This window comes from Anopheles moucheti, chromosome 2, assembly GCF_943734755.1.
Source record: "Anopheles moucheti chromosome 2, idAnoMoucSN_F20_07, whole genome shotgun sequence".
Lineage (NCBI taxonomy): Eukaryota > Metazoa > Arthropoda > Insecta > Diptera > Culicidae > Anopheles > Anopheles moucheti.
The window spans coordinates 50,937,650-50,963,599 of record NC_069140.1 but is presented as its reverse complement, the minus strand read 5'-3'; the positions used below and the strand labels follow the sequence as shown (position 1 = coordinate 50,963,599).

The 25,950-nt window shown below is 43.8% G+C and overlaps 1 protein-coding gene across 7 annotated transcripts in view; it reads right to left on the bottom strand.

Annotated features, from left to right (window-relative positions):
* The window catches only part of LOC128298307 (trithorax group protein osa), a 111,334-nt gene extending 101,012 nt beyond the window's left edge, over positions 1–10,322 (bottom strand). For 6 of the 7 annotated variants that reach the window (XM_053034054.1, XM_053034053.1, XM_053034057.1 and 3 more), the window contains exon 1: positions 8,462–8,880. In XM_053034054.1, coding sequence (XP_052890014.1) covers positions 8,462–8,878 — 417 coding nt within the window. In that variant the 5' untranslated portion in view covers positions 8,879–8,880. Of the gene's footprint in view, positions 1–8,461 lie in introns of all 7 variants that reach the window. The other variant, XM_053034051.1, reaches the window with a different exon arrangement.
* Between the last annotated feature and the right edge of the window lie 15,628 nt (positions 10,323–25,950).

Here is a 25,950-nt window from a genome sequence, read left to right as displayed (position 1 = left end):
GGGTAAATAGTCACAGAAAGCCCAAAATGGCAGGCCTAGACCTCTTGAGGCTGTTGTGCTGATAAAAAAGAAGTGCAGAATGAGTCTCCAGTAGAATGCAGGCAATGAACAGACTAATAGTCGCTGCCATGATGAATTATGTAAATTATTATCAGGCAACTAACAAAATTCGTTAAACTTCAGTGGGTTTATCATGTCATTCGAATGACACCAATCAACCGAATGACGTTAAAGTAGACTATCCATATGAGTACTAATATGGAGTATTAATATTAACCAACATGGTAGGAATAGAATGTTGATTAACAACAACGTTCGACAGACTCCTTTTCATTGCACTCCTGCTCCAGAGGATACCAAGCCCACTAGGTAATTAAATCACCCGATGAAAATAGATAATAAAGTACACTAAGCTATTGCTACAACTCTTTGAATTGCGATGCAGTGTTTTAGTTATAAACTTAATTGAAGACTTTAAATTAAACAAGCAACAAATCTGTTATTACTACACTATTCAAATGCTTGAAATTGTCTTACGATGAACTAGGTTGTTCAATGTTTATCGAAGAATTCATTAGAATCGACCCATTCTGTTCAGAAGACCTCCACAGGTTGCAATAACTTGAATCATTGTCAAAACCATTCAACAACCATCAATCACTGCGAAACACAATAAATGGCGTATTTCTAGCGGTCTTTGGAAAGGTGTTGATTAAATGACCAAAACAGTGAGACAAAGTATGGTTTGTGAACGATATTTGCTTCTATTCCAGTAGGGGGCTCGATTTCACCAATCAACTATAATTTATTGTCCAGGTCAGGAACAGTGCCGCAGACAAAGGATTGAAACGAAGTCCAATGGATATTTGAAATGGGCCACATTCGTCCAACATTAAGCCATGAAAGCATTTTTTTAATCTGTCTGCTTAGAGAGGATAATCGAGAGGGAATCGAAACCCGAGAATATGAAGATCTTCTTGTTCACAGCAAATTTTAATACTTTACTTCAATGATATTTAAAATATTTTAAAAATTCGTCCCGGCGTACTGTAATGCTTACTGTGAGTTGAACTCTACCCACGATAATGATTAATTCTTATTGTCTTTAGCGCTATCGTTCGGTGGAACCTCACTTATCGCCTTTACCTGAAATGGATAAATTAGAATCCTTGGAAAGCACATTGACCTCCCATTTGCCTCGTGTCGTGACATTCCGGCTCTCTTTCCCTCTCTCTCTCTCTCGTGCCGCCTTCGTGCTTAGTGTTGTCTTCAGTGTCAAAAGCAAATTAATTTTGCTAATTAACTTTTGATTGATACTCTCCCGTTCAACCCATTGTACACAGTGGCAAAGAGGCCCGGCCCGGTTGACGGTCCGTGTTTTTGAGCATTTACAACGAACGGATCGAAGAAGAAACTTCAAATCTCTCGCAGACGAATGGCGAAATGGCGCATAATGCTGCACACGCACGAGAGAGTTGACGTGTGTTTGTACAAGAAGAAGGTACTCCTCCACCTTGGACTCCCTTCCCATTTCCCCCGTTCCGTTTGTAAAGTTGCATAGAGATAATTAGAAAATGCACCCGATGCACCCCCAAGAAGCACATCCGATGCTCGTGATTATAAACAATTGGCAATAAGCGGTGTACACCAATACACACATACACCGCACACCGAATGCGATAACTACACGATCGATTATTTAGCCCTTTAGAGAGCCTTTCGGAATTGTGTAGGCGATATCACCACAGGATGAAGGAGCAGTGCTTTGCGCATGCATTTTCGCTTGCAGCGAAACCGATGGATATCCTTGCAGCACCATTTTGCATGTTCTAAGATGGCTGACGATGTCCTCGGGTCAAAGGAACATAACGTCGGTGAAAGGTGTTTATAATTGTTCGATGTTTGCAAAATAATCGATAAAACAGACAACTCTGCTGTTAAAGGCTACTGAAGGTGTATATTCATATAGTGTAAAACTCTTACCTGATTAGTTAGCAGTAAAATGCAGCGGGAGAGACAGAAGAAGAAAAAAAAAGACGGAAAGAATATGTTAGTTTAATTTGATTTGCTCCAAGGAAAACCAACCCTTAAACGCTTAGAATTATTTACGATGGATGAAACAACAAGAGGGCGCTTAGCTTCGATTCTAGCCAATACATCACCAGCTCGACGATTAAATGGGTTCTAGTGAAAAGAAGATGCTCTCGGCGGCAAAGGGATGTCAAAAATAACTCCTTTCTCTTCTTCTTGCAATGCGTTCTTCTTTCTTCCAACTAATGAAAATTAAGCTTGAATGGAAAACGGTGAAACAAGAACCCAAATGGACGACTGTAGCAGGCAAGCACCACGCGGCTGCGTCCCCGCGGGATCGAAACCACCACTAAAAAGCGCTCTCGAAAAAGTGAAAGGAAACTTTAAAAAAAACGCTCGGCAAAGGGTAAGCGCGGATATTGCGCGGTTGCACTTTCGGCACTACGTCGCTGTACGTGTGTACGGGTATGCACTTGCAAATGTGGGCCACCAAACACCAAATACACCTCTTGTAGGCTTCACTGTCGGCGAAAAACTGAACGTTCGCCGAAAGTCTCCAGCTTCCGACCCGTGTGTTTTGCCCGAATCGGGACGACCGGATGGGTGACCCATGCTACGCGCTAGAATTTCGCCATCCCTGGGGTGGGTGGTGGGTGTGGGGGTGGCGAAGGAGCGACGTGAGGGACACAAGAAAAGCGCGACGGTAAAGCCGAAATGGACAACAATATTGTTCGACGTAGCAGTGGTGTGCACTTGTCCGTGTCCGGTTTTCGCCCGAGGAGATGATGACGGCGAAAGTAGCAAGGATGTTTCACCGCTGCTTCCTGCCACCACCACCAGCAGCAGCAGCAGCAACCGCAATCCACTGTGCGCGCCAAGGGTTCGCATTTCGATGGCAACGGTCATCATTAGTGCTGGTGGGGTGGGGGTGGGGGTGTGGGTGGGGTGCAGCTCTAGAATGCAGCGGCCCGGTCTGGGGGTGCGTTTAACTGAAACGCAACAAACACGCATAAATGAAATTCATCCTCACCCTCTGGCCACCCCGTCGATAAACCAAACATCGCTCAATACGCTCGGATTCCCTTTCACGCATACAAACAAACTGGCAGAGTTCCGGGAAACGGTGGAAGAGCCAGTGTGCGTTCTCGATGCACATTCCTCGAACCTTACAAGGACACGTGAGGCATAACCTCACAGGTTGTGCCTTCCCCCGCACACACACACACACTTTGCCGGCAAAGGTAAAGTGAAGGGACGCGTGAAAACTCGCATTCTGCACAGCGTATTCTCTCTCCCTATCTGGCTCGTGTGGTTTTAGATTGCATCATGCAGTGCAATGGATGTCAATGTCCACTCAGGAGATTATCTGACGTTAGCAATTCTAGTATCGAGCAAATTTTTATCGTGAATCAACCGCTTCAGATGTTCTGATTCGCATAGCACATCCTGCTGCAAGACATTGCAAGATTCAACGATGTCGATTGCCGATGAACGTTATGTATGACAATCTTATCGATCGATACTGAATGCATACTGAATGTCCAAGCGTGTGAGAGGCGTTTGACACAATCAGAGGCGTGCAATATATAGTATTCGATAATATTTTCTCAACAATCACTTACTTCTACCGGAAAATATTATCGCTCCTGCGAATGGAGACGCCTGGTAGTTGATGTGCCTTGCCTTTAAATTATCCATTTTTTCTCCCAAACCTGACAACCGATGCGAACAGTGTTGCAGAAACATAATAGAGAATGATGTTCGGCTGTACATCTGCCTGAGCTCGACTTAAATTACTGTACTATCCGTCTTATGAAATGGATGCTCCCAACATGCGCAACGAGAAAATGGTTTCAAATTGGTTCGAAATTTGCATTAAAAAGAAATGTTTTTCCATAGATCCTTCCATGACCTGTGGCAACAGATACGTTTATCGGACGATCCGAGAGCACACGTCGATTTCATCTCAAGTGCGACAAAACACGACGAGAAACAGCTCAAGGATAGAGAAGAGAGATAGAAGGAGTCAAGAAAACAATCGGCGTGGACAATGAATAAAAAACCGGTGGGAATGATGAGAGCAATATATAAAGGGTGTCCCAGAAAGTATAACCACGATTAAAAAGTTGGATGAAAAAAACCTATTCCCGAAACTTAATGTTTATTTCATAAATAGAATTTGTGGAGTGTTTTGTACTATTTCCGAAAAAAAAAATTTAAAACAATTTAATCGTTTGGCAATAATAGCACTTTTGATCTGACGCCTCCCATCAGGCTCAGCACAGACTTGTCCCGAACGATTTTCGCCACTTTCTTCCAGTCTTTTTGAAAACTGTCGATGTCCTCCGCAGCTTTAAACTGCTTTCTCAAGTGTGCCTTGGTTTGCGCCTTGATTTGCGCCCCGAAATGACTCAATCGGTCTGGCTTCAGGGCAGTTCGGGGGATTCATTTCCTTCGGCACGTAACTTATCTCATGTTCTTCATACCATGCGATCATGTCTTTGGCATAGTGGACAGGGGCCAAAGCAACACTAGACCTGCATGTTTTCGTTTCATGGCCACCAAACGTCGATTCAAACACTCCCGGATGTCGGGATCGGTCCTCATCGTCTCCGGTGTCACTAAACGGTTCGGACATCATACCGCATTCGCAAATGGCTTGCCACAACATTGCCTTTTTGCCGAATTTTTTGAGAAATATAGAGTTATGACCAGACGCGATCACGCAGTGTGATAATGTTGCACGCCTGTATTAGTGCAGTAGATACTATACTAGTTCTAACATCTGCTGTCACCTCCAGTCAGATCGGTATCAGCATCCAAACGTGAAACACGCATTCTCCTTAATAAACAGCTGTGGTTCCATACTTATAACTATAGATTTGTCGGCTTCTTCGACGTCCTGGCTTTCAGGCACGGTGTAGAATTAACTACCCGGAAGAGTTTTGTAGTCAAAATTTACGTCCGATTCATCATCCAACACGATGCGTGAGGATTGGCGACACAGCAGCTTGTCGTACAGCTTCCAAGCCCGATATTTAACGCATGAGGCCTGTTTTGTACTCCGTTTCGGTTTCTTTCGTTTCTTATACTTTTTCAAATTCAATCTTGCCTTGGCACGTTCGATGTTACTGTTCGATATGCCCAGTTTTTGAGCCACATCGCGAATGGAACTTTCCTTTCTTTGCTTGAACGCTTTTGCTATATCCCGGTCTAACCGCTGATCGACAGGACCAGGATTTCGGCCACTTTTCGGCGCATCCTCGAAGCTGGACTTCTTCCGAAACCTTTTGGATGGCGGTTCGTACGGCTCCGATACTCACACCTTCCGATTTCGCTAATTGACTTAGCGAAATGTAAGGCGTCGAGCAAAATTTGTGCAGAATGTTTTTGCGCTTTTCGACGGAAATGCCTCGCATTTCAACAGACGCTATTGAAAAACATAGTTTTAATGCACTAGCTTGTAGCTCTGAAGGTAAACAATCAAGCATATCAAGAATCAGGTGTATTACGCCCTCCGTTTACTAGATACGTCATTTAGAAATCGGGCTTAAACTTTCGGGGACACCCTTTATAACATTATCGTAACAATCTCTTCAAATTTCGTGTTCGTCTTAATACTACCTTTGCTAGGGAATTGGTGGATGCCTTTAACATATTTTCTCCATGTTAACATCCCTTAGGGTAATTCTTTCTTGGTTGGAATCCAAATTTTATATTGATCTGTATTTGTAACCATTTCAGTTATTCTCGCGTTTACTTTCGTCTCTTCAGTGAGCTTTTAAGTCAACTGGAGAATAAAACGAAAAGGTACTAGGAAAAGGTCGTATTGATTACTGCGAATCATAAGGAAGGTTCAAATTGTAGACATCAGATCTCCAAAGTAACCACAAAGTTTGTCCAAAGTGGACAAACTGATACTTTATTATGAATTCTTGCCGATTTCGTATCAGAAATATTTAAACATTTTCTAGATTCAAAGAAAATAACTGACTAATGTCATGATTTATCTCACACATCTACCAACTCAAAACAAGAAACGGCGGCTGAACCCAATTGCACATACAAAACTTATGTGCAATTGCACCAGATGTTAGCTGGTTGACGCGTAAAACTCGCTCACCTTTGACAGCCACCCTCATTTCTATCAATGCAATCCCCTGTCCAAGGTGGGTAAAGGTAAAAAAATGACGGTGACGTCATTGACGACCCAAGCCAATTATCAAATACTATTCAAATATTCGAAAAGTCAACCATCCGGCGGGCGACGTCTATCGGGCGTTACGAGTGTGTCGCCGCACAACAATCCCGGTGTCCCGCGGCATATTGTGCGTCATCGACGGCTTCGCATTAAGAGCACGACCACGGCGGTTATGTGTGTCCGTCGCCAAGCTGACCACCCACCACCACTCCCGGGACACACAGCGCGGTTGTTGATGCAGTTATTTATAAAAACCCCATTTGCACGAAACCGTCGTGCCGATGGACGAGTGCTGCGAAACTCTATCTGTTGGTGGCAACGATGATGATGATGATGATGACGGTCCACCGTGAGGTTCGGCTTAGTCGTGTCACAAACGATCGTGCGGGCTGATGCGAACCGACGACAGCCACCCCCCCCCCATATCACGGGTGGACTATTTTTGGCGATTATTTCAAAAAGGCGACATAGAACAAGATATGCACCGAAACGAAGACGAAACGGTAAGGATAAGGTGGTTTGAAGTAACAATGTAGTCAAACAAGCCCAGTCGGAAGGAAAGGAAATATTTTGTTCTCCCAATGCAGTGACTAAATTGTTGAATATTGCCACAATGTTAAAAACAATTTCACAAACAATTTAATGAATAAACAAAAAATGAATATAAAGATGAGAAATGTAATATCATTTCTAGATAATGAAGCATTTAGAAAGTCAAGCATAAATTTGATGTTCCGGAGAATGTAAGGAAAGGGAATCTTTTCAAATTTGCTGCTGTGTTCGTTAATTCGTTACTAGATGAATTAACGTTTAGTGAATTTAAAATTTATTGAATTCACTCTCCGAAGAGTTAGCCTGTTTGCTTTATGACAGAATTACCTTAAGGAGTGTTAGCGAATACGTTTGCTTCCTGTGTAGAAGAGCTACACGAGAGCACCACGATCTTCTGACCTGATCTAGTTTCGTGTCGCTAATCCTTTTTTCCTGGAGTGGTATAAAGCCAACGGCATTACTCTCGTACCCAAGAACATGAACCCCTGCAAACGCTCCGGAACGAAGGCCCATATGAAGCAGGAGCAACGGAAAAATTCCAAAGAAGTAAAATCTCAAGCAGACATGAAGAAAAAGCCACCAGATGTTGTACAGCATCTAAAGAGTGGACTTAGGGCTAAGGAGCGAGTGTACGGTTATGTTGTTGGAGGTGAATTAAATGAATATACCAAAAACTTTTTAATTGCTTATACTTTAAAGCTTGATTGTTTAAAAAAGAAAGGTTTACTAGGTAATTTACTGCAGCGTATTTTTCCGAGATGCAATTTGATGAGAGATATCCTTCGGATATTGATTCGCGTGTACAGTTTAGTGCCGGTTATATCTTGGTGAGTTCCAGAGTCTCTGTATTACATTCTCCTGATTGTTTTATTGACGCTTCGCTCATTGCCATCATTCCGACTGTCTGTCAAGATATACATGCATGAGATAAGTTATGCACAAGATTTATAAATTAGTATCGTCTAAAATATTATTTGAGACAAGCCACACAGACTTCTTCTATGAGTGCTTTAAGATCTGTCATTCGATTTTGTTTGTTTATGAGCTCCAATAAAATTGGAGTTTAATCCAGTAAAAAGAGTTTACTGTTACTTCCCATCGTAGGAAGGGGGAAACGAGGATAATGATGATTATGATTATTAAATTCAAAGTCATAAAAAAACCAAGAACATTTACTCCATTCAAAGTAAATATCAGATGCTTTTGATGCCACGTATGACAGATAAGCCAACAACATGTTTTAACAAGGTGTATAGATGAAAAGACATATGTTTTACGGTGTTTGACAACTTTTTCTAGAGCCTGTCTCCTGTCCTTTGTCCTGAATTCCTGTCATTTGTCTAAAGTAGCGTCTTATTTCTTAGCGAAACACTTGAATGTATGTCTCAACTCTTGAATTGGCCAGCGAGTTACAGTCACTAAAAAGAAAAGAAGTTTTTGTTTTAATTTGGTAACTCCAATTGCCGCAGTTGCCTTATTCCCTTGAGCTTCAAGGGTGGTTCAACGTGTGCGTTTCAAACCTCAATGAGTATAGACCTCGACATTCTCTGGCCCGCAAATGTTGGAGAAATGTTCAACTCAGAATACTTTCCCCAGCCAAAGCAGCGTTTGCAAACGTGTTGTGCATGTCACATCGTCACTAAACGTTTGGATGTCAAAAATCGGAGAAGTACTTACCGGTGGAGGTGGTCGGTACGGTTGCGAGTGGGGACTGTAGGGTCGGGGTGGCGGCGCCCAACCCTGCTGTTGATGCCCACCATGGTACGGATGCATACCGGGCTGACCTTGACCGGGCGGTCCGCCACCAGGACCGGGCGGTTGACCGGGCCCGGGCGGCTGTTGGCCCTGGGGTGCCGACGGGTCGTACCCGGTCGGTGGATAGCGGTGGTGCGGTGCACCCGGATGTGGTGGCGGCGGTGGATGCGACTGGAGCAGCGAGTTCAGCGTCGGCGTGGGGCCACCGGCGGCCGGTCCACCGGGCGGTGGCGCGTTCGCACCTCCGCCGGGTGGTGGTGGCTGACCACCGGCTCCAGCACCACCGGCACCAGCGGCCGTCGGCTGCTGAGACATGTAGCGGCTGTGCCGCCCATGCATCGGACTGCCGGTGGCTGCTGCTGCGGCGGCGGCGGCGGCTGCCGTTGCAGCGGCGGCCGCGGCCGCCGGTTTACCGCCGGTATGCTGCTGCGGGGGCGGTGTGCCCGCACCACCGGCGCTCCCACCACCACCGGCACCACCGGTCGAGGCAGCAGCCGCTGCGGCCGCTGCTGCGGCGGCTGCTGCCGCACCCATTCGGTGCGCGTGGTAGTGTGCGTATGGGTCGGGTGCCCCACCAGCGCCCGGCGGCTGCACGTTCGGGTCGTGCGGATGATGGGGATGGTGATGGTGGTAGCGGGGCGCGTACTGCTGCTGATGCTGCATTGCCGGCGGTGGCGGCTGGCCGTACACCTGCCCGTGATGCTGCATCTGATGATGGTGGTGACCCATCGGGGGTGGTGGCGGTGGACCGCCGGCACCACCGTGCGGTGGCGGCGGTGGAGGCCCATGGCCATGGTGCGGCGGTGGCAACGATTCGTCCTTTCCGCCGGCGCCCCCTGCACCGGGACCGCCCCCGTTCGGTGCCTCACCCGGACCGGCGGCACCCGGTACCGGATGGTGGTGGTCGTAGGGCGACGAATGGTGCGGCGGTGGCCCATGGCCCGGTGGTGGCGGTGGTGGTTGATGGTCACCACCCGCACCCGGCGGTCCCGGCGGATGGTGGTGCGGGTGATGGTGCTGATGTGGATGCGGCGGCATATGCAGTGGATGCGGTGCATGCGAATGGTGGGGCGGTGGCGGCGGGGGCGGCTGCTGATGGTGATGCTGAAGCTGCGCATGCGGATGATGCGAAGGCGGCTGATGATGTTGCTGCTGCTGCTGCGGCGTCGTTACCGGTGTGTTTGCAGCAGCAGTTGTCGTCGTTGTCGTGGCGGAGGCGGCTGCCGTCGATGATGCTCCTCCCGGGCCCCCACCCGCCCCTCCACCGGGTGTTCCCGCCACTCCTGATGCGGACTTTTGACTTTTCGGATCACCCATCGTGTGTGACGTCGGCGGCGGCGGCGGCTGGCCTCTGTTTTATTGCTAGCAGTTGGTTAGCGGCGGCGTCGTCGTCGTCGTCGGTCTGGGTGACGTTGTGCTTGCTCTCCGTGAGGCGACAGACCACTTAACTGCTGCGGTGGTGCTGCTTTTCGGCCGCTACTGTTCTACTCGAACGGCACTGGTTCGATTCCAACATTGCTGTTGGGTTGAGATGCTGAAGGACTTCCGCCCCTGACGAGATACTTAAATACACGCACAAACACACACACGCGCGCGCGCGCGACTCTCTGTTTTACGCTGCCTTCGTTTACAACAACGTTTCTTTCACTTTCGGCAATTACGGACCACGCGCGGCACAATATTCATGACAATCGTACACGTACACGGTTACACACACACATTAACATAGATAAATGCACATACATATACACGCATGGAGACACACACACACACACACACACACACGCGCGTGTGCGAGTGGGTAGCGCGGGAGAACAAAATCTGACGCGATGTTGTTGGAAATTTTCACAGTAATACTAAACCCTTCACTTGCGGACTTCCTTCCCGCTTTCACTCATTTTTCTTTTCTCTCTCACTTTGCACAATCAACGCGCGCTGATTTTATTCCAACCTGCTTACGCTGCTTCACGCAGCACACACATGCTAAAACACACACGAGAGCGAGCCGAGCACAACATTTTTGCACAGCGTGATTACGCACATTACACATTCACGCACGCACACATACATTCACTTTTTGCTTAATTTGCTATACTCGCTCGGATGCATTTTCCTCCTGCAAACAACACACAGCAAAACTTAGATATTTAGCTACAAACCCGGCCGCGTGCACACAAACACGCGCATACACTTATGGAAAAAAAAATAAACACACACACACACACACACAAACACACAATGCGTTTCCAATGAACACACGTTGGGTGAGCTAAATGAAAAGTCAACAAACGCGCCGGCTGACTTTTCTATTGGCTCCACACACACACACACACACACGTTCCAGACTGAGCGCAGCGCACAATAGCACTAACAACACAAAAACAAAACGAAATAAATATACAAAATAATAAACGAAATGGCGAACAAAAACGCACTACACCGCGTCGCTACATATCCTTCCATTTGACGGCGTATCATTTTCGCAAATCCCTTGCCGATATCAAACAGGTGGTCCTCAAAAAGGTCCTTAAAAAACACCCCCACACCGAAAAGCGGTGGCGAAGCGATGGCGCTATGAAGGGCAAGTCTATGGAATCACGTTTTTTTTTTTTTCGTAGGGCTTTTGTTGCTCCAAATTGACTACCATCAATCATGAATCGGCGCCGGCAGGAGTGAAACGTAGAGAAACGAAACATTTAAACAAACACACTACTGCCTTTCAGCGCATTTAACAAACATCCAAACGCATAACTCGGCAAAATCGTGTCTTTGTTGCACTATTGACTTAGATTTGCACATTTCCAATTGACATATGCTCCGCGGCAATCCCGAGGTCTCTGCGGAATAAATTCTGCAAATAGAGAAAAAAAAATAAAATTATTAGATTAATGTGTGAGGACATGCACCGGGGAAATGTGAAGAATAAACGGTGACAACATTGCGTGCAGCGACTTGTTTTTCCTCCCTTCTAAATCTACGATGTGCCAATTTTGCGATATTACAGGGTTCGTCTATAGGGCAACTCGTTAGGGTGTATACTTCCAGTTAGTTTTGTATGCATGCGTTAACATTAGTATTGTGTGTTTGATGGATTTTTTAAAATTTGTTGACATGGACAGTTCGTATTTACCGTTTTCTAAAAATGCAAACAAATTTTCCATCAACGTGTGATCCGGCAAGACTTTTAATTTTTGATCAATTGGAAATAGTTGGATGTTACATCGATGGCAATCTTGTAACATAATGGTCATTTTTATGGCAAAATTTGACATGAAGCAGTTCCAAATAGGTCTATCCAAATAGGAATATCTGCTGGATTGCTTGACAGACATAGTGTTCCAAACTAAAGCCATATCCAATAGAGGGATTAATTGAAACACAAGGCTTTATTTATAAATAGAAGATACTATTTCGTTAACAACATAACGGAAAACAGCGAAAATGGACAGAATTGACATTAAATCCATTGTTGCATCCAGGCATAATAATCTGCTGCTATTGCCCAAACTAATAAAAACAACATTACACCATTATTTAGTAGTTCTGTTGAACTTGTCCATCCCATTTTGTACTGTACAACTCAATAATACTCGTACAATAAAACATTCTATGTTCTCGGGGTAATCGAAACCCCTGTAATCTAATCTATCAGTGTTCAAAGTGTGGCTGAATATCCTTGACAAAGCAGGTCCTGTACTAGGACCATCACATGGTGAAGTGCTTTGGCATTCCATCTATTACATCGAGCTCCCTGCCATCAAATCTCTCCCAAGATTGCCCACTGTATTATAGACTTAACATTCTTCTATCAGATCAAACTAAGCCATATAATGAAAAGTACTGATTCTAATGACGTCAGATGTATGTTCTTCATTATCTTCTTCCTAATAATAGTGTAACGACGTACTAGTTCCTGGCTACCATCTCTCATTTTCTAAACTTATTTATACCACATATCCAGGTAGTGAGTTCTTGTTACGTGGGCCCGGCTCGGATGACAGTTAGTCTCGGTCCTGTCGTTGTACCGACGCTCCTGCCAACTACACTACTGGGACGACTCCTAATTACGTTTGTTATGTTACTTATAAAAAATATGTTATATATGTTATATAAAATATGTTGAAAAGTTACTAACAACATATTTCCAACATTTTTGTAGCTGTTTTATATTTTTGGTTAATTAAAACTGCAAACAAAAAAGCAAAATGTATAGTTTTTAGGTAGACGTTCAATTCTTTCTTTCTTTTAATTAAAGCCCAATCAATAGTAACAGTAAGAACTCAACTCAGTCGCTGTTACCCCGGACGCGCAGCAGTAACATACAATTTTACACCAAACCTTTGCCGGTTTAATCACGTGCAAACTGCAAAACAAAGTGTGTCACATCTTGCCAAAACGATCCAAACCAAACTTGCACGGTCGCTGTAAGAAATTAAGCTTTACAAACCCACCCAACACCCAAACCCGGCTGCCGTGCACAAACCGGGCGGGGAGGGAAAAACAAAACGCGAGAAAGCGCATCGAAGCAAAAGATTGTGTAAAAGTCAGCCGTGGCCACAGAGAAACCACGAACCGGAGCATATAAATTGAAACGCGCTTTCGAAAGCAACACGAGCGGTAGTTTTCTTTTCTTTCCCCGGTTTTTTTTTGTAGCAGCTCTAAATTCCACCGGTTCCACCGGAGTGTCCAAACAAAAAACGAAGTGTTTCGAAGCTCGGAAAGCGTTTTGGACGATGCGGGAAAAACAACAAGCACTAGAGCCTCAGTTTTTGGTAATGGTTGCGCGTTATCCGGAGACCTCGAGTACTACTGTGCGAGATACAAAAGCCGGATAAGGGTGGCATGCGTGGAAAACGGGCAACAGAACTCATCATCTTCGTACCGTTTGGCGTCTTCAAAATTTAGCGGGCCCTCCCCAAAAATGCACATTGCACAAAGCTGCTCCCTGCACAACAACAACAGCAACAACAATTTAAGAAATAATAAAAACAACAACAAACATAAATACACCACAGCACAGCTCGGCCGTTCTGGGCACCTTCCACTTCGCCTGTCATCGTCTCATTTGCTTTGCGCGTTTGAATAATTTTGCGCAGCAGCTGTGGCGCGCCAAACGCCGCGCGTTGCTGTGGAATGATTTTCATATTTTGCTCAATTCTGGCCGCTCAAAAGTTAAAACTTTGTTCGCGTTACCTCTTCGGGGCCCTACCATCACCGTACGAAACGTTGTTCAAAAGCACGGCCTACCCACCCATCATCATGGGGGCGCGCGCGCACCACTGCTTATGATGATGGTCAGCTTCTTCAAAACGTTGAGCTTCTTCCAACAAGCGATTCCTTTCAGGCCAGCCTCTCGAGGAGCCCGCCGCGCCTTGCCATGCCAAAACGGTGAAACGCGAAACGGAGGAATATGAAACGGCAGCTCGCAAGAAAACGAACACTTCACCGGGTGTATGCGTGCAGCGGCGGTGTTGTGGCTGTGTGGCAAAGAGAAGATAAACGAGCGATTGCGCCGCCGTTGGACAGAACGAACGCTCGGAACAACAATCAGCCAAACCCATCCACACCACACACACCTTCGGAAGGAAATGATACCAATGGTAAGTCGGCTGGCAAACGAATGGCTGCTGGAACCACATCCTGGCAATCGTTGCGGCGCCCGCTAAAGCCATTCACGATGGGTGCGAACGGTTGCTGCAGTAGGACAGAATCCGATATTAATATGCCGGATAATATATATAATAAATATCTTTTAACTTCGAATCAAGGTGTTTTATTGTTTTGTAGGAAGGTTTAATTTGGCTATATCTTCTCTTTATTACACGATTTTTTAGATTAAATGCTAAAATGTTCTCCATGTATCTGAAGTCGAATGTGGAATATGATTTTTTCTGAGCATAATCAAACTGAAATCGATTTCGTGCAAAGAGTTTTCAACTCAAACCAAGATTTTAACCGAAAAAATGAATAAATTAAATGATCAAACATTTTAAACATGCTTCAGAAAGTTAGAATTTCATATCTTTCTCTACAAATTTCACTTCAAAATTCTTCCAACTTTTTTGCTTCAATACACAACGCAAATAATTGACTCTACAAACTTTATCGGTGTTTGGGACTCGATTTTGAAATGTTGAAAACTATACATATTTTTTAATGGTTTTTAGTGTTTTACGGAGTTTAGGGAGTTTAACACGCGGAGAGCAAGGTTTTTTTCGTTATTTACCCTTTGTTTATTACCACTGTCTCACTCGGACATCTGATAGTTCTAAGTCAAGGTTAGTTCATTTAAGATAAGGGCATTTGCCAAGGTGTCTAGGTTTTTAAACGTTCATAATGTAGACCATGAGTGTTGACTAACTATCCTTACTAAACAAAATACAAAATATAAATATTTTGGACGTAGGTAAGCTCGGATATCTAATGGAGATATAGTTGCTCCATAGGTAGATGATCAAGGACAGCGTCTGGATGAAATTAATTGATTGATATCGGAAAATTTTAAAATCTTTTCCAAAAATAGTCAAACAGAAGAGTCTACTGACGTACAACACAAGAATACGCCAGATCTGAGTAAAATTCTTAACACTAATTACCATTTTATATCAAAGACTGTCTGTTATACCAAACAGGAAAAAGAAAATCGTACATAGGAAAGGTTGTGTAAATTTCAGCACGATGATTTACTGTCACAATTTAAAGTGTCCGAGCAACTTTGTCGAACTAACCCATGGTGACGCCTCCTGTTAACCTTGCCTGGTGGTATTTATTTTCCTGTCCCGTTTGGCGTTCTGTCAAGCGCGAGAAGCTAAGAAAAATATGCCCCGACCCGAGAGTTATCCAAAAAGACAGGACGGCCACAAGCTGCAGATACAGAGTGCGAGAACGAGAAGGAACGGGATTTCCGTTTCTTGTGGCTCCATCGAACGATCCAGCCGCGTGTACGTACGTTGTGTTGCGGAGTAGAAGTCAGAAGGAAAAAAAATTGACCACAAAAGAACGAAACATAATGTATTATAAAAAAAAGAAACAAACGTACAGTGTAAAAACGAATCAACAACAGAGCGAAGGGTAGAGCAAAAGAACGAACGCCACTCAACAGCATCGATGTGCTTTCGAACGAAACACAACACCGGACTCCCCCGGTTAACAACTCGCACAACTTAATGTAGCTTCCTCTCAGCAATGGAGAGCTTTTGCTTCATAAGAAACAAGCAACAGCAACAGCAGAACCAATCTCGAGCTATATTTTCAACCATTCCCACCGGTTGTATGCCCGGGGGGGGCCACATGAGTGGGGCGAGGGTGATTGGTGGGGCTGGGCTGGAGTGGAGGGGGAGAGTGTTATTTGTGCCTCTTCTTCAGGCTGCCCACATTTTTAGTTGCGCGCGCGTTTTTTTATTCCCTTGCTTGTACGGGTGGCCACCACAATGTCCGGGGAAGTGATGAGAATAAAAAAAAAACGCACGAAGTACCTCATCTTTGACCGTATCCAAAAGGGAAGTTTACCCCTACCACCGCGTGCGTGTATGCATCGTAAGAGGTGGGATAATGAAGATGAAGAGAGAATAGGGAGAAACCCAACTAAAGTGGATCTTAGCTCCAACCGGACCGATCGACCAAAAGGCCCGCGCGAATCCCGGGTCGAAAGGAAGAAATAAATAAAGTGGCAGAAGAGAGAGAGAGAGCAAGAGAAAAAAAACTATTCATACACAAAGCGGCCATCCGGGACCGAACCGAAAGGGACATACGGCTGCGTCATTCTCTGTGTTTTTCCTCCAGATTGTCTTGTCCGCCTCGACACGAAGCATTCTTCGGACCGCGATCTCGAAGACTCTCTGTGGGACGAAATGGCTGAAACGAACAATAAAATTGTGTAGCCCAAAACCTGCGTTGAACCTTTGCCAGTCGTCGGGAAAGGAGAACTGTGGTGCCTGTACCACATTCGAAGCGAAACGATGGGAGAAGATCGCATCGATCGCAAAAAAAAAAATAAACATACACACTCACACACGACAGAACAACCCCTTTTGGACCCCTAATCTGAGCTGCTGGCGGTAAATGGTTGTGTGAGAAAAAGAGATGCAACCACCGCAAGCACGATCACTATTCGCGATAGTTTGGGTCGCCAATCAACCTCAAAAAGAAGCACCGGAGGAACGCAACACGCAACCAGCCGTAAGGGTGAACGCATTTCAATTTTTCTTCAAAGCAACGAGGATCACTTGATCAGCCCAATTGAGGTGTAGAAAACAAATATTAATCCTGGTGGTTACTCCTCCTGCTCACTCACTCGTTCATGCCACATCCTGTGCTTCTCGCAATAACACTGCCGCAGTTTGGCCTTTTAAGCGTATTTCCACCACGGACGATAATTTAAAATCTTGACATTTTACGACACACGATACCGGCACGATTCCGGCCCGTATTCTTTAGCGCTCGTTTGTGTTGCAGTTGTGCTCGTTGCTGTTCGAGCTTGAAGTCCAATGAATAGCCGAGGTTTTGCCCACCGTTCGGGTGGATCAACGTCTGATTGTCTAGGGAGATATGTTGATATAATAACAATATCATGATCAACACGGAACCGTAAGGATTCATTTAGTATTCATTTATATTTTGACATTGGATAAAAACACTTAAGAATGCTTCATATTTCATTTACAAGAATAAATTAATATACTAAAGGTAGGCCTTTTTTTAAACAGATGCTGATACTAATTTGTTTCTAACTTTTCTTATAATTTGAATATTATCGTTAGAATTAGCCAATTTCAATGGGAAAACGGTCATTTACCGAAAGTAAACAACAAAGGCGATTAAATTTTGTTCCAGTTGCATAAAAGCTCTTGTTAATGTTGTATGACATGATATTTATGTTAAGAATAAATTTTAACTTTTATAAATATGATAGACCCTTAAAACTACAAAGAACTACATAAAACATGTGTGATTAGTGTGGCGTAAATTGCCCATAGTAGAAAAGATTATTTCTAATAATAGCAAGGTCCAGTCGGGATTTGAACCACCATAAGACCGTGTCAACAGGCTCTACACTACGAGTATGCTATTTGACACGATATTAAAACGATCGTTCGATCGTTCGATAATAGTAACGCATCTAGATAAAACCCTGTTTAACTAAATCTTTTTAGTTACATTCTTCAATCAAACAATGGAAAAAATACTTGCTTGATAAAAAAAAAATTAAAATTAAAAAAATATGACACCAAAATTATCATCCAGGACGAATGTTTTCGTGAGAGAATGCTAAAAGTTTCGTCTAGAAGAAACCTTTCGTCTGCTTCACCATTATCCCGACTAACTAACCTGCTAGAGGACGCTTCTTTCGAACATTTCCCAGACAGGCTTCCTTCTATCGAGTGAACCGTACCTTACGTCACGGAACACTTTATGGTGGCAATAAAAAGGCTTTATCCGCTTCAGGGCAGGGTAGGAATGAGGTGCACCACTAAACTACAAACCAAGCGGAAATTCTTTCAAGATTTCAAGAGCGCACCTTATGGCGGCTGGCTGCGAAATGCTGATTCGCATGATAGTGAATGAACCAAACCAAAAAGAAAACACCTCACGAAAGACAAACCGGACACGGCGATGACGGATTTTTATGACGGCGATGACGGATGACAGAGTATAAAAAAGGCATCCAATCTCCGTGGACACCCGAACGGACGGAGGCAATGTGCAAACCTGGGATGGATGTGGCTTTCGCACGGGTGAAACAATTTGCAAAATCATAAATCAGACCCATTCGGAGCGCCCGTGGCTCGGAGGTGTGAAAATCAACCCCGCTCTGCGCTTTACGCTCGTTCCGTTTTATCCTTTTCGTTTATTAATTTTCGATAATTTACCACCTCCGCAGGTCTGCGGCAACAACATGAAGCCTGGAGTATGGATTTTTAATTTTACTTTTCGTGATGAGCAGCACGGGATGGGTGAGCAACTCGCTACTGGGTAGTTACATCCCCCGGCACTGCTGAGGCTGAAGGAAGTTTGTACCCAGCAGTAAGCAATAAAAAGGAAGTCGAAAGCGTGGCTAGCGATTCACCGTTCTTTTGCTGGTAGATAATGAAGAAGACACATTAAATTCGCTTCCACCTTTCCCGCTAAAGAGTGTTTGATTTATGGTACACCTCACACTTGCTTGAAGGATTCCACCGTAGCGGCTTCTAAAACGTATCAATTAAAGGTCGAACAGACGGGAACAGAAAAACGGGTCAACACAAACATACCCGAACTGAAGTCAGCTGACTTTTGTTTCGCAACAAACGTGCCATTAAGACGTTAAGAAATTACATCGCAACGGGGTGATAATGATAATGAATTGCGAATAATAATGTATAGCAAAAACGTAAACCGAATTCAAGTGTAAAAAAAATCTTCCTCATATTGTACTTTTTAATTCAACAGCTATTCACAAAGATGCACGATTTTTAACGTTCTCTGATTGAGAAATCTTACAGTATTGTACAAAATTCAAACAAAAACGATTTTTTTTGCGTGCTCGGCTTGACTTGTAACACTGAATTAAAAATCATGCATAAAACGACAACAACAAACAAACGATAGAATAAATTCAACTTCCATTTGCAAACCCACCGGCTTACAACAACAATCGATGTTTAATGAATCCATCACAAAATTTGTCTTCTTTCTCCACGTTTCTGCTCCGTTCTTATGTTGTGTTGTGATGATATAAAAAAATTACTTCAATTTGAGTTTTCTAACTCAATGTTGGCAGTGCAGGAAAAAGTGAAGCGCTTGTCTACGAATGTAAAAATTATCCATGAAAAATTGCTAATTGCTAGTCACGTCGAATTTTCCTCTCCCACCGGGTCTATACACCCAGCCTATTGTGCACATAAAAAAAATCATCTTAAATCCTCCCATCAACCTTGTGTATTTTTTTTTATTTAAACCTAACCACCACGAGAGAAAGAATGGCACACAAACACAAAGATGGTTGTGGACGAGCCTCGCCAATGCCCACGAGAATCTCGGCCCGAGAAGAGCCACGAAAGGTACGTGCAGAATACATGGACCACGTTTATCCAATCTTGCTTCTTTAGCGCTCCCCTTCCGCTGCCCAGCACAAACCGGCCCCCAAGTTTGCGTTCCGTGTGCCATCGTGAAAGGTTGCTGTAGAGAGTGGTGGTGGTGGTGGTGGGGCGGATAGGGATCAGGCCCACGTCCATTTAATCAAGGTGCAGCAGCACAGCAGCACAATTTGAAATATTGCCACCGCAGCACGGAATGGTTGGATTTATCTTGCTTTTTTGCTGTCTTCCTTCCCCCATGGCGCAGATCCAGCGTTTTGCTCGGTTGCTCGACGCTGAGCTGGCGTCGTTTTGACCTTCTGTTCTGGAGGAGGAAGGTGGGGGGAGAGATAGAGAGAGAGAGAGAGAGGACCGGATAGAAGGGACCGGATTTCAGCGAGGAAAGGTTCGTGATGAAATCATGCCTTCCTTTTCACGGATGAAACTCACTGACGGACTGACTGAGCGTTTCTTGCATTCGCAGAAAGCGGCCCGTCCGTCAGAGGCGATCTCCGGGACGGGTCGCAAAGATCGCAATCGTTCACTATCCAACCGCATTGGGAAGGGTTCGTCCATTCCGGGGCTCTCTTGCTGTTTTGCCGGATTGCTCTCGAACGAGGTGCGGCGCGCAAAGCACCTCGCTTCCAGCGATCAGTTAAATTGACTCTTTTCCGTTTCATTCCCACCTACTCACCCGCCGGATGCGTGTTTATCCTTGTATCCTTGGATGCATATTTAGTTACCCCGGGCTCCAACAGTGCCACGGGACGGGGACGAATGGGAGGCAAAAGATAAAACTCGCGTGGAGACCGCGCGTTACATTCCTTAATCACGGCCACCATACAAGGCGCTTCTCGCGTAAATCGAACTGTACAACGGGCAGGGGGCCTTTATTTCGATTCTTCTGCCGCCGTCATTCCCGTCCCGATCCCATTCCTGTGCCTAAAAGGGTAACCATGTGCAAGATTGATTATCGATCGTAAAAGCGGCGGCTCTGTACGGCTGGAAGCCGGTCTTGGGAGTTGAGAGATGACTGGTACGTTTCTTCCCATTTCCTTCGCGTCTGTGCGTAATACTTCGGTCACAATATGGTTCCACACTACTGCATTCGCCGGCGACCGACCGAGTGAATAATGCCGGAACGTGTAAAAGACCGGGCACAAAACACAAAACCCCGAAGAGTGGAAATTGATTTTTAAATACACGCGGGATTGAGAGTGAACGTGAAACACGAGCAGGAGCGTTAGTGCATTAGTGTACTGTTGCAAAAAAAAAAATGGCGAGCAATTTTCATTTCCGTTCCATCCTCAGGAAAATGTAGACATTCTGACGACACTTCTACAGATGTAAACAAATATACCGGGTGAAGCAAAAAGTGTAATATCTGTGTAAATTCACAAATAGAAATCGTTTTGGGATGTTTTGGAATTTCCAAAGAAGGTCTACGAGTCCGTTTCGAAACAGTACACGTTTACATATTTGCCAACAAAGCACGGTTCACTGCTCACTTCCCTAGCACTAAATCATGATGATGAACCACCGAGGTTGCTCGTTACTGCTGAATGAAGAAGGAATTGATAATGTGTAGCCGTCAAGACAATTCTACACAACCAGACCTACCTCACTGTTTGGAAAACGGTTCGCGTCCTTTTTTCCCAATCGCACAACCCGCCCTACCCGTCCCGGATAATATCCCCCCACCCGGGCGGAAGCGAATGGATCACCGGGAAGTATGCACCACGTGCAAAGTGTGGCGGGTAAGGAGCAACAGAAGAGGAAGCAAAAACAACCCAATCCCCTATAAGAACCGGCCGCTATTCATTCCCCCGAAAAGCATTGTATTGTACACCGGTGGCTTTCATCGTAGCCTTGTTTATGGTTGCCCTTCTTTTGTGTTTTGCATTCGCACCAATTAAGCCCTGGAATGCTTTCAGTTTTTATTATTATTGGGATTGCTGTATTGTTTTATCAATTCTGGTGCTGTTTTTTTTAAGGAGAGGAGTATTTTACATTTAAATATTGAGCGTGCAAAAAAAACCTTATCAAAGAACAGCCAGTTGACTAACATATACAGTATCGAACGAAGCAAGTGCAACCGAAGCAGCAGAACCGAAGTATAAAATAACTGGTACTGTAGCGCTCAATGACGGACATATGTTGTCACCTTCAATTATGTTATTTAATTTGCTTTGCACTGAATAATAATTTCTCAGTCCTTCACGAAGCGTGTGAAAACACAAAATTGTAACGATTATAATAACGTTTTCTTTAGCAATACGGCCTGGCCGTCCCTGAATAAATAAAAAAAAAATAAATAACGTTTTCTTTGATTCCTTTTACAGTTTCTTGGTTGTTTTGAATGTTTAATTATTAGCTTTCCGTTACACTATCACAAGATAAGAAAATTTGTTCTCACGAGCTGTTGCATTTACCACGGCCAACTTTCACTAGGTTTGAGTCCTATTGTGTCGGAAGCCAGATATTTAGACATTAAAACTGAATCAAAGAATAGAATTCAATTTTTTGTGACATTTTCATGAATAATAAAAATCATGATATAAATTCTATATCAGCCCGATTACTATTAGTCCGATTATTTGACAGGCACTCTTTTAAGATATAAGCCTTGCAATTTAAGATTACATGAACCCAATTGTCGATCATATTAAGAATTTTAACATTTTTCATATTTTACATTACTTTATCGAAATACTCCTAGCGAGTTTGGTTCCATTTTACTAATACTTGTTCTGAAAACCTAATCTTGAAATAGCACATCGAATCTAATGTAGTGGAACACCATAAAAATATGCTCTATACATTAAGTATAAAGTATTTGAAAAGAAGACTTTGTTCTTTTATGTGAACACATAAAAATTGTACACTTGGTTTGTTCCTGCTAGGCGTTCCTTGCTGATAGGTAACGAAAGCTCAATATGAAGTCTCAAACAAAATACATCAAATTAAGCATGAGAATTCATAAAACTATTCGGGCTTTTAACATTATCACGACAATCAGTGCACAATCGTTTTATCTCATACTGTATAAACAAGTTTCATGAATGGTTTTACCTAGTGGGCTTTAATTAGTATACCGATTTGAGTACTCCGGTGAGCCGCATAAACTCATAAAAAATATACACACGTACCAAGGTATGCTTTTCCTGCAAACCGCACACATGTTCGGCATATTATGAACTTCATGTTTGCCGGGTGGAGCATATATGCGCTGCTCAAACCATGAGACAGTGGCACCAAATCAACGGCGAGGTGGTGGTGTATTTGACGTTTTGACGGTCGCTTGATTGTGGGACAGGGGGAAGAGGCGATGCATGCCCACCTCTCCGCTGCCGCGAGCTTCATATGCTCACCCACCGGAGAGCTTTTCCGAATCCTTGTGTTTTGCTCACCGTTGCTGGAATATTGTAAAGGACGCTGCACAAAAAAGTAACCCCAACAGTTACGCCAATGGCAAACCACGACGTAAACATCAAAAGCGGCCAACACGGAACGGTAGTAAAAAGAGGCAACGTTGCTACACACAGAGCAGTACAAAAATAAGACAAAAAAAAATACACGTCGAGACATTTCCCTTTCGTTCTGCAGCACACTGCTGAAGGTTTTCTTCTTCGTCGGTACATTGCGAAGGGACTAAGGGTTTCATAGTACAGGGAGAGGGATTCGAAAACGTGGTATCCCCAACACACAATGTGCCGCTGCCTTCCATCGTATTCCATGGGTGGCAGTAACCGAACTAAAGGGGAGTTTTTTCTGTTGTTGCTTCCTTAATCTTCAGTCGCCACCCTCAAGTTGCATGGTGGACGACATAAATAACAACAACCAAAAAAAAACACTTGTGTGAGAGAAGCACTTTTCACTTTCTTTTCCCCAGCCACTGGACTGGTTGCGGCAGCGCAGTGTATTCGCGTGCAATCGCGAAAAACAAGCTTGGAATCGCCTCTAAGCCATAGAAAGGATGACACACATATTCTAAGGGCGATTCCGCCACGGACGCATCTGGCCGATGGACAGCAGTCGAGAATAAATAATCGACCCTAACCATATCAAACCTCTTTATCGATGAAAACATCAACACTGGCGCTGTGTGTATGTGTTGTTTTCGAATGCTGTCGGAAAGGCGTGCGGAAGGCATACGGTACGGTTATAAACAATCGCGTCCCACTGACATCGAGCGGAACATGACAGTCGTCCACCAAACGCGACCAAACCAAACTCACGGTGTGTCTTCGTGTGGGTGTGACGATTCAAAAACGGAGCTTTGTTAGTTTGTGCTACCGGTGTGCGCAGAGATCGCAAACGCGCACGGGGCGACTAGAAGCGCGTTGATAAGGTACAGACGACGGAGAGTGTCATATGTCAATTTGCTGTTATTTATTGCAGGGAAACGGAAGAGCAGATGAAGGGTGTGAGGGGTGCAATTGTAGGTTCATTGGATGCAGTCTGTTGACCGTCGACCACACACATTCGAGTACCGGTTATCTCCAAATATCACTCTCCTCCTGCACAATTCAATACCGCACAGATGTGTAACTTTTCCCACCATTAATCAAACAAGCACACGTTTTTATCGGATTTTTCTTGAGTGTATGAAAAAAACCATCTCCAAGTAATGAGGCGGGAATGTTTATGATACGATTTACACACCTACCAAACAAAAGTGCAGTGCAGAAAGACTGTCTTGCCTTGGGGTGTGAATGATAAGAGAATGTGTCACACCTGACGCGCAAAACAAATTTATCGCCGGAAGCAAACAACGATTGGTTTCAGATTTTGATGGTGAGCATTCGAACATTGGAAAGGCTTTATTTTCTTATGATTGTAAAGACAACCAGCGATCATATGGTTGATGAATTTTAACGTGAGACGATATAATAAATCTCTATAAACCTTCAAAAAGCCCCAACAGTATGAAATAAGTCTCTAGATTTTAAACATATTATTGCTATTAGGTGAAATGTAAAGTTACGCTTTTCATTATTTCATTCAATATTTTCGCACAGAAAGTTTGCAGAAATTTACATTTAAGGTATCATTATGATGCTATTATAGAATCTCAATAACTTCCAAAAATATGTAGACGGACAAACGGAATGAGTACAAATACTTTTTCGAACACTCAATAAAGAGCGATAAGATTAACAAAAGGTAAAGAAAAAGTAAGTATACATTTATGACAGTACTTATACTTAAGCAATTTACTAAACTTAATATTTGAACATAGATCTCTAATAACAAATTACGTAATACGGCTGATGATGCAAAATATGTCTTAATCCATTGTCAGCATGTAGTGATCACTTTCTTGGAAAACATTAAAATTTTGTTTTTTTTTCATACTGCTAAGTATTTAGATTTGGAAGCAAACCAATAAATGTGCCATAAAATTTAAACTAAAGAATGAAAAAAATATGTTGGGAAATAGCAAACTAAGCAGAATAGCCAATTTCAATCTCTCGAACGGACATATTCGTGAGTTTGAAAGAAAAACGAACGCAAAATGCTTAACAAAATTTATAAGAAGTTGCTCTAGTTAAACACCACTGTTGTTTAACGTAAGTACAAATGTTCAACGTGTCGATACCCAAAAAATATAAAATTAATCATTCCACAAATCTGTTGTTGCTCACGCAACATCCATGAAACGAAATGGTAGACTTCACGCACTCTCTCTCTCCCTATCTCTGTTTCTCTTCTCACATCATGAGAAAATATTTCTCATCCGTTTCAGGTGAGAAGGTACGGGAGGCTTCTATCTACCCCTTCGCATAAGTAAAAATCAAGAACAGAAAGAACATGTCGCCTAACCCTAGCTTTCTTATGACCCTTTCACTGTTGTCCACTATCTATGTTACACGATACGGCAACCAAACACACTAGATGCAACCAACAGTGACAATTGATTTTCACTTGCTCACTTCTTTCTCATCTCGTTGCTCATAACACTTTTTGTTGTTGTTGTTGCTCACGTTCATCAGCCACAACATCGCACAAAAGACCCGAGAACAAAATTAACGATTGCACCTGGTAAGAAATCGAGCGGCACAGGTGTTGCTTGGATGCACAATGATAATTTTGTTGTTGATCCATTGACAAATGCAATGAAATGCATGCTATTCCCTCTCTCAGTGCATATCCATTAGCGTGTGGTTCGGTAGCGGCCCTCACTTGGCGTTCTCATTTTGAACTACACCATCACGTTTTTGGGGGAACAAAGAACGACGCCGCTCGTTTTCTCGATCGGATTTTCACTCCCCTGTTATAGTCCGCAAAGCAAACAGTACAATACACAAGCTCTAAAATGTATAAACTAAATCACACATTTAGAAGATAAAATAT